Here is a 16,588-nt window from a genome sequence, read left to right on the forward strand (position 1 = left end):
TTCAGATTTCTTCCAGAGGGAATGAAAGGCAGAATCTTATGTAGGAATTTCCTGAAAATGTATTGGTTTGTATTATGAAACATGCAGAATTTCTGGTCTTGTTGAGTTTCTCATAAGAAGCAAGAGTTTAAAAAAATATATACCTACAGTTTTTTTCAGTACTTTGCTGCTTATCTTGCTGCTTTTCATAACCCAAATACCATTTATTTAGCCTGTGTGTTTTTGTTTTACCTAACACTCCATATTATGAACCATTATACTGTTAACACTTGCAGAGTTGTTTTATATAATGGGGGTTGGTTATTAGTGAAATAGATAGGAGTTTCTTTACATTGTCAGCATTGAGTTGCCTGGAAACTTCTTGGGATTTGAGGGTTTTTGGGCTTTTTAACAGCACATGAAAAAAACCTACTCAGTTACTAGTGTCTGTGAAGGTCTGCTGGCCATGCAGGGACACTCCCAGACCATTTAAGCCAAACACAGACTTTACCAAAGTTAGAAACCTCTTGTTGATAAAGGTCCAGAACAATTCCTTGTTGAGATGAGAATGACACAGTCAGGCAGGCTAATTTGATCTGCAAGAATAAGGATAAGAACTCTGTTGGTGTAGCAAATCTGTTCTTATTACTAAAAATTGATTTTGACCTTTGTAGAGATAGTAATTTCACCTCCTGTTAAAAGAAAATTTTGGATGATTGCTCCACATCTGGCATACAAGACTTGAAAAATTCATCAGCGATCTTGATTTGTTTTGACGTGTTTTTTGGCCTTCTACTGAGTTTTGTATTTCTGTTTTTCCTAAGTATTTGCTTGCAGGCAATGTTGTTTGTTTTTTTGCATCCTCACTGTCTTGGCACTTGAGTAGCGTTGCCCACAGGTCCCAACATTGTTCTTCATTCCTATATAGCAGGACTCAAATAATAAAAATAAGACAATAATCATAAATGAGATTCCAATAATACAAATGCCTTTCCAATTCTGTAATCTGTAGGGCATCCTTGCTGCTTTCTTTCATAGGACTTTGTTTTTTTTCTGATTTTTATTAATTCTTAAGTTAGAATATTTTCTTAAGCTACCATGCTTATTTAGGCTACTTCAGTACCTTTGGCTCCTGTCATTAGGATGGTTTAGTGACAGTCTAGAAAATCATTCCCGTGACTTTGACAAAAAAGTCTTTACAGAAACCTTAATGCTCATAAACAAACTTTTATGCAGAGTCATTTCAGGCAGAAGAATGATCCACCCTCCAACCCATATGCAAGGGTTAAGCAAAATGTCTGTACTATGCTCAGTTGTCCCACATCACAGAATAGGTCCAGGTAGGTTTTCTGGGGGAAATTTCTTCTGTTGTTGCTGTATATCAAGGACTAGTAGCAAAATCTCTTTGAATTACCGTATGAGGCAGACATTCAACTGTGTGTTTAAGGCGATTCTTGTCAAGAGCCACTAAACAGATAGGGAGAATTCATGCAGAATTCAGACCAGAACTAATTAATTTAATTGAAAAATTAGGAATCACTGTCCTGTTGAGTGGGTATGAGTTAAAAGATAATGCTCCTGTATGCAGATTGCCTTGCCCAGGTTTTGTATAGTGAAGAATCAAACAGATTTGCTCTGAAATCTTTATTTCTTCTGAGTGTGTTTGCTGAATAGTACCTCTCACCAAAAAATGTGGATTGATTTTGTTCCATTATTTGCTTAATTTTTCTTAAATAAACTCTGGATCCAGAATTAAGGAAAAAATATATCTGATCTGCCTAGTTGTATGAACTGGTTTGGTTTGCAGAGATATTTGGAAAAGGAAAGAAGAGAGTAACAGAATTTAGTCCAGTGGATACCCAAAGCCATCTGTTCCTCTCCTCGCAGCCCTTAGATGTTTATAGCACAACAGAGTGGACATGGAATGTCTGTTCTTCCTTCAGGACTATATTGGCTGTCCTTAAAGTGAGAACAAAATGAAGGCAAGACATGTGGGCAGCCACAAACTTCCATTGGTTTGCAGCCTGGTTTACATAATCAGTCCATCCCAAAAAGCTTGGCCATCCCTACCCCTCCTGGAAAGCCGTCATGGGGTGATGCTGGGCTGCTGCCACAGACTGCAGCTAAGAAACTTGGGATCCTTCAGGGGCAGGATTACAGTTTCTCAGGGCTGGCTTAACCCAGGAGCCTGTATCTCTGTGGTTGGACAGAGCCCAAAGAGGCAGTACAAAAGTAATAAATTTTTAATACCTGGAAGACTGAAAGCTTAATGAATAAATAATAAGTTGCAGCACTTTCTTTTTCTTAGAAAAAGTTGACTGGCTGTATTTTCTAAAATTTTCCTTCATTTAGCATTTTTTCTCCTGTTGCTCTTTTAAACTATCCTAAGGTGCTGAAATTTGGGACTGATTTTACAGGAACTAAGGAAGTTATACCACTGCCATCCAGGCTGAAAAAAGGAGAATAGAGATTTTTCTGAAGAGAAATTTTGTTGATTTTTCTAGTGGGTAGGGAGGATCTGGAACAGATCACTACAGCAGCTGAGTGACTGCTCCACTCCTTCCAGCATCATCTCCCTAGTAATGTAGCAAGGGAGATCCTGCTATGTGCCCACAGAGACAGGGGCACACAAACAGGTACAGCAGTGTTCTTGTCATCAGGTTAACAAAACTTGAGTGTCTCCTTGAGTGTCTCACACCTGTGTTTTGCTGGCAGCATAAGCCAGTGAAAGCTTTTTAAACAAGCACAGATAGCTTGCAGATTAAAAGAAGAGTGGGGTGGGATTTTATCACTGGCCACCACCACTCTGCTGACATGGATCCCATCTTTGATCTGTGGCAGTGTCCAGGCTAAGCCCTTTGGAAAGCCAGCAAACACATTTGGAGATCACCTCCACTTTGAAGGGAAGGTTTCTCTGCAGTCCTGGCATGATTCCAACCTGGATTACTCTGTTCTACCTGCTTAAAATCCCTCCCCCACATTTCCCTGGGTATGTGATGAACCCCTCCTGTTCTGCGGTTCTGCAATGTTCCCCTTTCAATTTCATATCGCCTACCTGTAAGTTGATTTCGAGGTCATCTCTGCCCCCATTTGTTAGTCCAGCTGGCTTCCTTGTAATTATTTCAAAGGATCTCAATGTGGCAGCAGTAAGTATGTGCACAGCCCTGGTGTGCAGTACCTCGTCTTGGTTTCTGTCGGCATCACCCAGCAGGTTGTGATTCCTCCATATTCCTTTTACCAGTGAGGTTTCGGTTCATCCGCATTAGTCTGAATTGACCTGTTGCCCCCTGTGACCATGTCCTTATTGGTAGTGGAACTAGAAAGGCTATCCTTGAGAAGAAGGAGGAACTGGTGCTCACTGAAGATGTGGAATCCACGCAAACCTAGGGATCTGCTCATTTCCTTCCACAGGAGCTTGCTGGGAATATTATCACAGGGATTTTATTTTGTGACTCAAACTTCCATGCAAAGTCTATACATCTTTCGTTTCATATTTCTTTCTTTTTTTTTCCTTCCTCTTGGCATGTCAGTGTTTTCATTGATGTATCAACAGCACAGAAGCTGTTGCTTTGTCCCTAGCATTGTTTTCTCCATCCTGACCTGAGAATTGGAAGGTCCTTGAAATCTGTGTCTTTTTTGTGACTTTCAGGCAGAATTGGGGGCTTCACTTTACCCCCTGCCTGAAAGTATTTCTCTTCACACTGTAAAATCAATTAGTTATGGGCTCTTTTTCTTAAATCTGACTGCTGCTAACACTGTGTTTGTTTCATTAACAGATTAGCTTCACAGGAAACCTGTCGTCGACAGCCTGCCCAGCGAGAAAACTCCAAGGAGAAGCTGAGAACAAACAACATCTTGAAGACAGTCCATGGGGACTGTACCAGATCCTCTGAGATCTGCCAAGCTGTCCCTGGTCTCACTTTCTGCAGAGGAGGAGCAGCTGGGAGACCTGCAGCCTGCTAAGCACCAGCCCCAAGTCCCCAGTGGCGAGAGGGCCAGCAATGGCTTCCCGTGCGCACCCTCCAGCTCAGCTGGGCTTTGCTTCTTCGACCTGACCTGCACAGGTGCTGCCAGCACGCAGAGGTGTGAGCAGTGCCACACAGATGATGACAGCCAGCAGGAAGCCTTTTCTCCCAGGCTGGCCAGCACAACTGCAGAGGGCCATCCTTCAGATGTAAAGCCTGTGGGTTGTTCCCAGCCAGCGGGCATCCCAGCACCGGCAGTGCCAGCCCTTGCTGCCGCAGGAGCCCTCTCGGTGGGGCAGGGGCCAGAGATGATGCCAGCCCCCCAGAGCTCCCGGCAGTTTGTGCAAGGCAGCCAGGCCAAAACAAGCTCCCTGACACAGATAGATGACTCTGCCTTGAAACCTCAAGGAACTGATGATCAGCCAGCACTTGAAGTGTTAAATTATTCTTCCCCGGGTGATCCTGTCGGGGTTAATCAATTCTGTCATACTTCTCAGGCAAACCTTCTGCAAAGAGGGGAAAAAGACAGAGCGGCAGAGAAAAATGGTTCTGCTGTGTGTCAGTCAGCCCTGGCAGCAGGGCAAACCGAAGCTGACCCGGGGACAGACTCGCAGACCAGTCTGGAGGCAAAAGGGGAGACTGCACACACGCCGCAGTTGCATCCCCCAGATAAAACTGAAGCAGTGCAGAGCAGCGAGGCACCAGCCCAGTCTGGCCACGGGAGTCCCCGTCCTGTACGTAACCTGGGCCCCACTCCTGGGAGTCCAAACCCCACCCAGCTCTCCAAATTCAGAGAAACAGGTACAATGACAGCTCAGCCAGAGAGCAGCCCTTTTACTCAGGAAGCTGTAAGCAGGACATGGCGGGATGCTGAGGTTCAGGCTGTGGCTACTGTGGAGAGCAAATCAGCTTCCACCAGTCCCAGCATCTTTGCTTCCTTCTTAAAAGGGAATTCTCCTCCAGAGGAGAAGGAAGAACTGCACATAATTTACCAAGGAGGTATGGGGCTGAGCCAGGCTGCACTTGCTGACAGTTTATCCTCACAACAAAAGTTTCCATGTTCTCCTGGTATCACATCAAAATTGACTGTTGTGGCTGTGACTGCTTCAGCCCAAACCCAGCCTGTCAAACTGCCTGGGGTCCCACCTGACGTGGCATCTCCAGTATCAGCAGAAAATGCAAAATCTGTTCTCCCCTGCTCCCCTGCAGCTGTTACCTCTCAAGGAACATCTGTGGGTAATGCTGAAATGAGCAGTGCAGCCCATGATGTCAAGGACGCTGCTCAGCTGCCAAAGGATGCTCCAGTCCAACCAAAGCCCATCCCAGCTGAGCAGCTTGGAGTTGACTCCAGTAATCAAACTCCATCACAGTCTGGGACTGGTGCTGGTAAGCCAAGCACCACTTCCAGTGATGCTGTCCCAGGAACCCAGGACAATGTGCGAGATCTCATCCCTCATGCAGGAAGCAGCCCATCACCTTTACTCTCTGGCAAGGACAGTGAAGCCAGGCAGAAGGAGGTCCTGGGCAGCTCGGAGCAAAAGCCTGTGCAAAGCAAGGATGGGAGTCAAGGGCAGGCCAGTCCTAATCAATCTGTGGTCAAACCAAGGGAAGAAAACTTGGTGGTGCTTGATCCTAAAGGAGGGCTGAATGTTAGCAGCCAGCCTGCCGCCGTCCGTGCAAAGGCGTGCCCACGGGAGGCAGGTGAGAAGGAGAGCAGAGGCCACGGAGACAGCGGCCAGTCTCAGGAGGCTGGTGGCCAGAACCTGCAGGCAGGACCGACGCCCGAGCTGAGTGTGAGTCCTGCAAGTCTTGCCCCTCCCGTGGCAGCATTGGCAGCTCCCCAGCAGCAGGGCCTCCAGGCCAGGCAGTCCGGACACGATCTCCACACTGCAGTCATTCCTGCTTCCTCTCAGGCTGTGCCAAACCTGGGGGAGAACAAAAAGCATTCCACCCCAGCCATGGAGGCGAAAGTACAGGTGAAGCAGTCCAAACATGTCAGGGATGTTGTTTGGGATGAGCAAGGAATGACGTGGGAGGTTTATGGTGCTTCCCTCGATCCAGAATCCTTGGGAATTGCCATCCAGAACCACTTACAGAGACAAATACGGGAACACGAGAAACTGATCCGGGCCCAGAACAGTCAGACCCGGAAATCCATTTCCTCAGATACATCCTCAAATAAAAAACTAAAAGGGAGGCAGCACAACGTGTTCCAGTCCATGCTGCAGAATTTCAGGCGTCCTAATTGCTGCGTCCGACCTGCTCCTTCTTCTGTGCTAGACTGACATGGTTTGCAGGGGTGCCTAAATACCTGTGGTGGTGGAGAGAATCCCTCCCCTCAATTCCTGCTGTTTGGTTGTGTAACTGGGGTTGTGATGCAACAGTGGAAAATTATTTCCCTTTGTTTTCTGACTAGCCACATGCTCCATCCTGCCATTATTATTGTCACAGCTGGTGTATTTCCACGTTATGCCCCAACCTTGACTGCTGTCAGATGAAAAGTTAGGCACTTAGCAAAAGCACAAATTTCAATTGCCACCTTACTGCAGGGAGAGCAGCACCTTCTGATAAAGCAGGAAGTGGAGGGATTGTCAGAATTATGGGAATTAATTTATGTGCATTATGAGGCCTTACTCAAAGGGGTGGACTGAGGCAAGCTGAGGGAGGTGGAATTAAGGTTCAACAGCTGTAAAGACCTAACACAAGACCGCTTTCCTGGTTTGTAAGTTACCCGTGCTGAGACAAGTCCATGAACAGGCTATGGACATTGATCACTGAGCAGCCTCAATTCTTTTGGTACTGTCTTCCCCTCCTGTTGAAATGCAGAACCAGGCAAAGAATGAGGATCAAGACTGAAGGATTCTCTCTTTGGGAGAAGCTAAGTCAGTGGGATTTTGATGGCCAGAAGGGGAGGTGGGAGAGATGCTTTTTGCCCCCTGCAGTGGCCACTCTTAAGGTGTAAGCCGTCGAGGCACGGGAGAGCACGTCAGTAGATGGACCTGCAGCCAGCAGCATGGTGCCCAGCCCTTCTCTGGTACTCCTGCCAAGGCTTTAAAAAGCAGGGAGCTGCTCTGCCTCCTCAGACGGGGTGGGCAGCCCCTGCTCCCAGCCTCCCATGGCACTGAGCACCTCTAAGTCACTCTTTAAAGTGATGTGGATCTTTCTTCTCTCTCCAGAGATGCACAGTAATGTTTTCCCATAGCAGCAGGCTTTCCTGTGCATTGGGGTCCATGAGCCTCTATGTCTAGTGTGTTACACTGATTTTTTTTTTTCCCTTTTAAGTCCTTAGCCAACTCTATTGTTTTTTTCAGTATTTTGGTGCTTTTCATGCTGCCTTTCATAACCCGAATACCATATATTTAGCTTATGTGTTATTTTGTTTTACCTAACACTCTATATTATGAACCATTATACTGTTAACTTGAAAAATTTGCAGCAGTACTGAAATCTTGAGACAATCTTTGCTGTATTTCTGAACTTAGTTATAGAAACTGCTAATAAAAGGTAGCTTAGTGACTGTTTCTCCAGAAGTATGATATATAATAATGTCTCAAATATATGTTGGTCTCATTTCTCAATAATATTTTTCAACTTGGGAAATGTGTTTCCCAGTAGCTTTGTATTTTGTCCACTAGAGTTCATTACGGGAGGCTGGGGAACTCCTGCAGTTTGTAGAGAATTTAGTTATCAATCCTGCAAAGCACTGATGATTTGGATATTGTAATCCTGCAGAGTACTAGAGTTAAATAGGAGATACTTTTAGTCCATTAAAGATTTTTCTTGAATCATAATGATAATTTATTTCTGTCTCTAGTACCACACACCTGACTTACTCTGTAGATCTTACTCTTAAAATTTACTCTAAATCTTACAGGTTTACACCATGTAAATGAGTATTAGTATATTTTTTCTTTTTTTTTTTTCTTTTTTTTTTTTTTTTTTTGTGAAGTGAACCTGAAGTGGTCCCCAGTTATTTAGGAGGCCAGACTTCTTGAGTATATCTACTGCCAAACCTTCGTAGTAGCTCTGTGGGGCAATTTTTCCCCAGCAGAAAAGTAAAATACTGTAAGATACATTTTAACCCAGTGCAATGAAAAGTGTTGTCCCTAAACATAGTACTGAATTGACTCCTAGTTTTCCTGAGATATATACCAGAGGGCTTTATGTCACGTCCTTGTTCAATTTCTGTATGTTATTTCAAGTCCTCTCCTACTTGTGGTGCTGAGTTTTTAATTCTGAAACACCACATTAGAGAGTGTCTTCCCACCTCTGCCTACCAGGAAGAAAGTCTCCAACCTTTTTTCTGTTAGTACTGCTGTTTCCACCCCCTTCCTAGCAGTGTCTGAGATGTGAGTTTCATGTGAAATTCTGTGTGGGATTAATATTGACAGTATCATTAGGTCAGGTTAGTCGACAAGTTCAGCGTCTCTTCCCACACTGTGTCTGTGTCAGCCCTGACAAGGTTCCCTGAGTTTCCTGCAGTTCTTGCTGTGTCCTGTCCGGGTCCAAGGCTTTGTTCTGCTCCTTTTGCCTCCCTTCTGCCTGTTCCCTTGCTAGCTGCTGCCCAGCCTGTCTTCCTGTGAAGCCGTGTCCCTTGGGTCAGCTCATCCCCCTCTGCGTTCCCCTTGCTGCAGCTGTGAGCCAGCTTATTCTGAACTGTCCCTTTACAAATATGCTCAGTCTGAATATACAAATGGATTGTCCTTATTTTTTTTTCTTCCAGAGGAGAATAGATAGCTATCACTCATTCACTGATGTCCATGAATTTTATCCTTTAGCGTCAGCTCTGCAAAATATTTCTAGGATATGGGTATGAGTTGCTCTATTGAGACCAAACTAGGCTTGGCAATGAATGAGCAGGATGCTGGGGCAGCGCTGGACTTACTGCTTCTTTGCAAGGAATGAGAGATCTCCCCTGGTTCCTTGCATCTTCTTTCAGCAGTGAGTCTTCAGTAGCTGGTCCACCCTCCCTTCCCCACACCAAATGACCTTTCTTCTAGGAAAATTTCACCAGTGCATTTGTACTACAAAGCACCGATGGACAAGTTCCTGAGTGGATGCACCTGAACAACTGCATGGGCATAACTGAAACAAAATGTAGTGCTCAGCCTGCTTTCTGTGCAAATATGAGTGCAAAGATGCAAATTGTCCATGGCACTGTCTGATGGCTGCAGAAGTCCTGCAGATGTGTGTTGGGAGCCAAGCAATAAAGTGCCAGAAGCCAACACATAAAAATGAGTCAATAATCACCAGCACATCTCATGGAAAATATTTTAGGTTTTGACTGTGCCTTGCTAGGGCAGACTGTAGGTAACCTGCTAGTTTGACACTGGTGATTAGTGCTTTCTCCTGCATACAATGTCTAGGTGCCAATGTGAATCCTCACTGACGACACATCTTTCACCAACAGCAGAATAACCACGTTGAGGGTAGCAATTAGCAAATATTATGCATTTGAGTGTGCTTACAGTAGCCAAGAAAGGCTGTTCTTGGTGTCATGTCAGTCTCAAAAATGAAAATGCACTTGGTGTAGTGATATGGCAGAGAGTAGGCGGAGATGATCTGTGTGCCACCACCCCATTCTTTTTCTCTGCCCAATGACTCAGAATCATGTTGCATTAGTTGGATGGGCAACAACCAAGGAAATCCATTTGGGCTAATAAAGAGATAAAGAGAGGGCTCAGAACAGAAAATACTTTGTCATTCCCAAGAGCAAATCTATATTTTAAAACACTCCCAGACCTGTGTTGCAACCTAGCCAGTTGAAAGAACTCTTAGTTTTTTGGGGTTTTTTTTTTTTGTTTTTTTTTTTTTTTTTTTTTTTTTTTTTTTTTTTTTTTGCAAGATGAGAGATTTTGGGAAACAAGCTCTTTGTCAGGAAACCCTTCCCTGTCAGTTGCATCTTCTAGGAAGGGCGATGCAGCAAGAACCATTAATAAAAGCAGTGAATAAAAATGGAAGATTTACTTCTAGTTTCACTTAGAGGGCTTTCCACTAGATGCCCCCTAGATCCAAAGATGAGAATAAGCACATTTCAGTGTTGCCAATACAATACCTGGATTGAAGGAACATCTCATTGCAGGCAATTTGCAATACAGTCCTGGATTTCATGTGAGCTGTGATAGCCGTCTATGTGCACTTGGTTGGGATCTGCCAATCAGCTTTGTGTTGTTTGGGCTCAAGTGCTGAAGTTCTGCTTCATTTCTGCTGACTTGGTTTGGAAAAGAGTGGGGAAAGAGCTGAAGGCACAAGAAGGGGCAATATCTGTCTTCTCCATTTCGGGAGAAGAAAACATTCTTTTGAATACACAAGAAGAAACTGATGAGAAACATGGGGAGGGAAGGACTAAAACAGAAGTGAAATAAAGTTGATGTAGGTGTTTTACAATGAATTCCCATTCTTATGTCTGTTTTGCCCACTTGTTTTCTGACTTCACATATTTTTTTATTTGTTGGCATCTCATGTATTTTAGGAAAATGAAAATTTCCAAAGGCTGTATATTTATATTTGCTACTATTGCTATTATTTATATTTGCTAGTATTTACAGATATATCCAAATAGGATTCAACAAAACCTCTAAGCAGTCAACCTGTTTGTTACTGCCACTAAAACATAAGAGCTTGTAAAATGCACCATTTAAAGAAGTATATTGAAGAGATTCAAAAAATGGAATATATGCTCTAAAGATAGCACTAGCTTTTCTCTTAAGTTTTATTACTGTGTTGAAGTGTTAGAGGTGGAAATCCAAATGAAAATCAGTGTTGATGAGGAATTCGAATTGGCTGCTGCTGGTTTTCAGTTTGGAAACTTCATGGAATGTACCATACCAGTATTTCATTAGTTAGCTCAGTATATGCAAGGTTTGTATGAAAGTACAAATTTTTAATATTAGCTCCATTATCTTGTTGTGTCTCTATCCTTCCACATCTTTTAAAAATTAACACAAAATGCTACCACAACAGAGTAACTTTTGCACACAGCTTGTGGGATTGGCTGCTCTGAATGACAGACAACTGATTGTCAGACTCTGTGGGCTTAGAAAATTAAGGGCTGTGGTCTGAAGGAAACTCTTCCCTCCTTTTTCCTAACTCCCTGTTTCAGTCATCAATGTCTGCTGGTTTATTTTTGGTGTCTCTGTGATGCCTGTATGAGTGGTCAGTATTTTCAGTTGTCCCAAAGTACTGCACACTATGAAATATCTCTGGTGCCATTGAATGCTGTGGTGTGACCTGGAGGTCAGATCCTGTAACTTGAACTGGCTTCAATATTCTTTTAGGGGCCTGAATTATCCCCCTTGAGTCATTGTAGATGTTTAAAAGAAAGACTGAAGTGTTACAGCTGAATTGAGCCAAACTGATTTTTTTTTTTTAATGCTGAGATATATTGTTTTTTCTGCTGTGTGTTTTTCTGAGTAGCTCTTCCTTCCTAGAGTTCATAGTGTGGATTTTACATCAAAACCCAGCAAAGAAGATTTTGCAAAGTGAAACCTACTTTTCATTATTCAGGCTTCTTTAAAGAAAAGTGATGTTATTACTGAGCCAAATCACAGAGAGGAAGTATTTTTTCCTCTAGGAAAACTTCTGATGTAGGTAAGCTTATGTGTGTGTCCCTGTTTAAAAGGCAAGTGCATGTGTGCAGGTCTCATGCATCACTCATGCTCTAATACGATTTTTTCCCTTTGCCCTTCTGATTGAGTGCTGGAGGCTTAGCATTTTCCACAACCTTGAGGCAAGTTTAAATCCTTCTCCTTCTCTGGTCTCTAAAAAGCAGACTGTGGGTGATAGGAAGCATCTGATCTCCTTCGGAGCAGAATCACATCAACTAATCCACATCTGAAATATGAGACCTTAAGTTTTTGTTAGCTTTCTGCTAAGACTGACACTCCTTGGAGTAGAAATAAATTACAAATCTGCCTGCAAAATCTCCAGCAGTTATCTGCTGCAGAATATGAGTCTCTCAGATACTTCTCAGCAGCTCTGCTGTAAGAAGTGACCCTTCTGCTGGAGGGTCCTCGTGACACTTCCCTTAGCTCAGTTCACAATCAATAGTTTCAAGTACATCAGAAGCAAGTTGAGACACTGCCCTGAGGAATTTCCATAAAACAGAAGAGAACCATTTGTGTGTTTGTGGCACATAAAGTCAGTGAGTCTGAGTTGTGAAGTAAAGGTCTCAGTGACACTGAACAGTATTGGGAATTTCTGCCCAGAATTAAAGGTAGGGAGTGTATCTGAACTTTTAATTTCAAAATACTATGGCCATGAGTCAGCCAGCATCAGAAGAAAACCAACTTGGAGGCTTCTAACAGCAACTAATATTATTGTGGCTTTATTAATTTTATAGTTACACTGATTGAATGTGATGTACTGTACAAAATAAAGCTAGTCTTAGGCTACCAGGTGTACCATGGCATTCATTTGAGACATAACAACAAAAGTTTGCATGTGAAAAGTCTTAAAGTGATACTAAGGCAATGTTACCCACCTGACTGAGTCTCTTAGGAATTTAATGTTTTGCTGTTTCACATCTGGTTTCCATGCTGAGTACAATAAAATGAGCGCTGTCTTAATTATTCTGGGTCTCTGTTTGTAGGCTGACATGGGAAAAGAAAGGACTTTTAAGGGTGAACATTGTGCCAGAATTGATGGATGTGTGTAGGCCAGAGAGCTGCGAAGGGCTTTCTGGATTCAGACCTGAGATCTGGCACCTTGCAAAGCTCAGCGTGATGGTGGAAGCTTCCATGTGCTGTCCCTGCCGGAGAAAAGACCTGTCTGCTTCCTTCTGTGTAAGTGCACTTGCCTTTGCACAGCTGCTCACGAGCACAGGCTCTTCTGCGTCAGCTGCTGCTCTGCCCTTTGGCACCAATTCACTCAGCCTTTCGACAGCCCCCTGCCACAGAACCTCACATTACTCACCCAGCACAGCCACCCCTGAGCCCCGGTGGAAAAGGCGGCGTTTTAACCCTGCGGTGTCACTGCTGTGGCAGATGGTCACCACCCCCACCAGCATGCCTGCACATCACACACAAATCTGAGAGCATCAGCATCAGAGTAACTATTTTCCAGCCCCACAAAAGGGAAGTTTTGTCTCATAGTACAAAAGATCATAAGACAACAGATCATAGCAGTGTTTTGACTCAGTGCTGTTACAGATATGGTATATCCATGTACCTATCTTCTAGAAGGCATGAGGACCCCACCTTGGCACACATTTTCCTATGATCAGAGGACAGGAGCAGAACAGACTGAGATAATGCAGTTGCATGGTGCCTCTGCTACCAGTGATGTTCTGTCTGCTCACCCTAAGCTGAAGTCTATTCCCAAAAATAGTTGTGTTTCTTTATTTGTGCCTTGTAGTTCTCAGAGTGCTTCAAATAATTGCCCAGTACTTTGGGCAATTGCAGAAGGTATTTTATTAATGAGCTTTGCTGGATTCCTTCTCATATGGTTCAGGTTCCTGCAGGCCAGTGCCTGCCAAGCACTGTCCCCAAGCTGCCCGAGCAGGGTCCTTCCCTGTGGCAGCTTGCTTCATTCAGCTGTGCTGCACTTGTAAAGGTCTCTTAGTAGGCAGGAAAGCTGAGGTCTCCTTTTTGTACTTCATCCTTGTAGCCTTGCTGCAGTAAGGAAAAAGCCTAAAGATCTCTCACCCTGAGGGGACTGACCCAGCAGAAAAAGGACTAGTGCAGAAAATAAGCTACCATCCTATCAAACCAGTGATGACCAGTGCATATTTTCTGGCTGATGCAGACTTTGTCATGTAACGTGGCAGTCTCAGGGAGATGGTGCCTTCAAAAACAGGGAATAAGTCTGGCTTCTTGTTCAAACACCAGCTGATTTACTGAGGATGTGAGCTTTCCAAACAGCCGCACATGACATCCTGGGGTATCTGCTTCACCTAATCTGCTAGAGAAACCACCGTGCCATTAGGGATACAAATGCCATCAAAATCACTCTGTGACAGGTGTTTCCACTCACAATAGGCAGTATTGTGATGGAAAAGAAGATTTCCTCAGCAAATTTCAAATTACTCCATCCTATGAGAGCCATAAAATGACTAGTTTGGCTAGCCAGTGTTTTAAAACATAGGCACTTAAATCTGCAACTGAGGCACTTACATCTGCTACTCAGTATTTAAAGAAATACGGCCTCATTGGTGAGAAGTGTAGGGTGCTCTTACCTCCTGTTAAGGTCAGGTCATGGACACCTGTGGATGCTTGAAATGTTCACAAAGCAAGGCACTGTTGATGAGACACCTCTATCCAGTGTGATAGTAGGTAACTCATTGTAGGAAGCTCTCAGTAGCAATGACAATCTGCAGACAACTAACAGAAAGTTGCCAGAACAAATTAAGAAATGGTGATTGTATGGTGATTGTATGGATGGTTAGCAGGACTGGGGAAGTGATCACTCCCCTGAACTCAGGGCTGGTGAGTGACTCCACCTTAAGTGCTGTGTTCAGTTCTGGGCTCCTCACTTCAAAATGTCCATTGAGGTGCTGGAGCGTGTCCAGAGAAAGGCAAGAAGGCTTGTGAAAGGTCTAGAGAACTTGTCTTACGAGCAGCAGCTGAGGGAGCTCGCATTATTTTTTGGAGAAAAGGAGGTTCAGGAGGCACTGCATCCTTCTCTGCAACTCCTTTCATGAAAGGAGGCTGCAGTGGGGTGGCCACTGGTCTCTTCTGATGCCTGGAGTGTAAGGACCAGAGGAAATGGCTTTAAGCTGAGGCACAGGAGATTCAGATTAGATATCAGAAAAGAATCCTTTCCACTGTTAGGTGGTCAGGCACTAGAATGGGTTGACCAGGGAGGTGGTGGAGCCACCATCCCTGGAGGTGCTCAACAGGCATCTGGATGTGGTGCTGGGACATGGTTTAGGAGTTACCATGGTAGTGTTGGGTGGATGGTTGGACTTGATGATCTTAAAGGTGTCTTCCAACCTTGATGATTCTAAGACTCTGTGGGATGCCCCATTGTTACTCATATTTCAGCAATGTTTGTAGGAGTGCTTGTGTCACAAAGCACATCTCTTTCTAAAGCATCCTTCGCACTTACAATAGACAAATTAAATGGGATCAGCTGCTTGGGAAAGCGGGTGCCAGCCTACAAAAGAATTTGACTTTGCTGTGCCATCGTAGTGATAGATTTTCTTTTTCAAAAAAGTTTTCTAATAGCCTGCTGTGGATTGCAGCACAAGGAAGGGATTTGGGTCATTCATGCTGAGGTTTTGCCTTAATTCCATAATTCTTTTTATTTCTTTTCCTAATTAGAAACCTGCTCATGGCAGTGTTTTTTCTCTCAAATTACTTACATAACATCAGAAAGACATAGGTGAGCTGAGCAGTTAAGGACGTTTTTCTCACGGGCTGGTGAAAAACACCCTGGCAGCTGGAGCACAACCACTCCGCACCCACCTTTTCCCTCGGTGCCTGGTGGAGAATGGCTGGTGTGCAGGAAAGTCTGCTGGGTTCTGCAATGCCCCGACACCTGGGCTGAGCCAGGAACTGCTGGACTGTTTCACCCTGGCTGTGAGAAGGAGGAGAGACCAGGTCTGCCTGGGAACTAGCAGAGGTGAGGCCATCCATGAAGCTGCTCCTTCTGGGGTTTGGGAGCTCCTCATGTTTCTTCCCTTCTTGTGTCACCTATTTTTTCAAGGACAGCTACTGAGTTGCCAGTTAATGAGAGAAATTGCTTAGGTTTAGTAAGTCTTAAGCTAGGGAAAAGCCTCTAGGGAGATACTGTCTCCATGCATTGGGTTACTCACCCTACTCAAACTCCTGGGCTCCCCTTAGGTTTTGGACACTTTGAGTGCCTGCTCAGTAGGCAGAGGCTGGTGGAAAGGCTTTCCTTTTTTTTTTTTTTTTTTCTGGCTGCAGTAGAGAAAAATGGGGAATAAATAGGGCTGGCACTTGCTCAGGTCATATCCAAATAGCTCCCTGCACCTGGTGTGACTTCTTCAGCTATTTAAAGGAGAAATGCTGGCTAAGGAAGCGAAGATCTGTAGAGCAGTTTAAGTAACTCCCCTGTAATGAGTCTTACAAACTGCATAAAGCAAATGCAAAATATGCTCTAATTTTGGTTCATTACATGAAATATCCTTTATTACAGGTTTATCTCTTTGCCTTCACTGACATGGTTCTGCATGCTTATATCTTTTCCTGATGGGAAAGCCTTTCTGGTATTCACCCTGACTTTCCTGCTGTACAGCTTATGCATTGACAGTCCTTTCTGCACTCATCTTATTTTAGAGAAGAATAATGCACTCACTGTAGCTGAAGCCCTCTGAAAGCACTATCCTCTGCATTTTCATCTTGGGCTTTATTATCTTGGGAGCTGACAGTGCTCTCTCCCTCCCTCCTCCCAAACTCAGCCACCTCTCCAGCTTGGCTCAGCTGATGATGAAGGACAGCTGAAGACTGAAATGATTGGTTTTCCACTCTAGTTTGCTCCTCACTTTTTGGATTTTGCTGTGAGTGATACTGGCAGCTGCCCTGCATTTCCTGACATACATTCCTGTGCTCTGGGGACATATCCTGACATCACTAAACTAAGAGCAGCTACATGGCTTTTCCTTCCTGGGCTGGATGTGAATAAGTAGCCTCTTCCCCATCTGTCACTCATCTCTCTGCCCTTGCAAAGCCAAAGCCAGTTTT

General features: G+C 44.2%; 1 protein-coding gene across 4 annotated transcripts in view; it reads left to right on the forward strand.

Moving 5' to 3' along the window:
* The window catches only part of GPRIN3 (GPRIN family member 3), a 28,266-nt gene extending 20,502 nt beyond the window's left edge, over positions 1-7,764 (forward strand). For all 4 annotated transcript variants that reach the window (XM_041488252.1, XM_041488253.1, XM_041488254.1 and 1 more), the window contains exon 2: positions 3,756-7,764. In XM_041488252.1, coding sequence (XP_041344186.1) covers positions 3,848-6,229 — 2,382 coding nt within the window. In that variant the 5' untranslated portion in view covers positions 3,756-3,847 and the 3' untranslated portion in view covers positions 6,230-7,764. The remainder of the gene's footprint in view (positions 1-3,755) is intronic.
* The last annotated feature ends 8,824 nt before the right edge of the window (positions 7,765-16,588 follow it).

The sequence above is a fragment of the Pyrgilauda ruficollis genome, unplaced genomic scaffold (genome assembly GCF_017590135.1).
Source record: "Pyrgilauda ruficollis isolate IOZ18807 unplaced genomic scaffold, ASM1759013v1 scaffold89, whole genome shotgun sequence".
Lineage (NCBI taxonomy): Eukaryota > Metazoa > Chordata > Aves > Passeriformes > Passeridae > Pyrgilauda > Pyrgilauda ruficollis.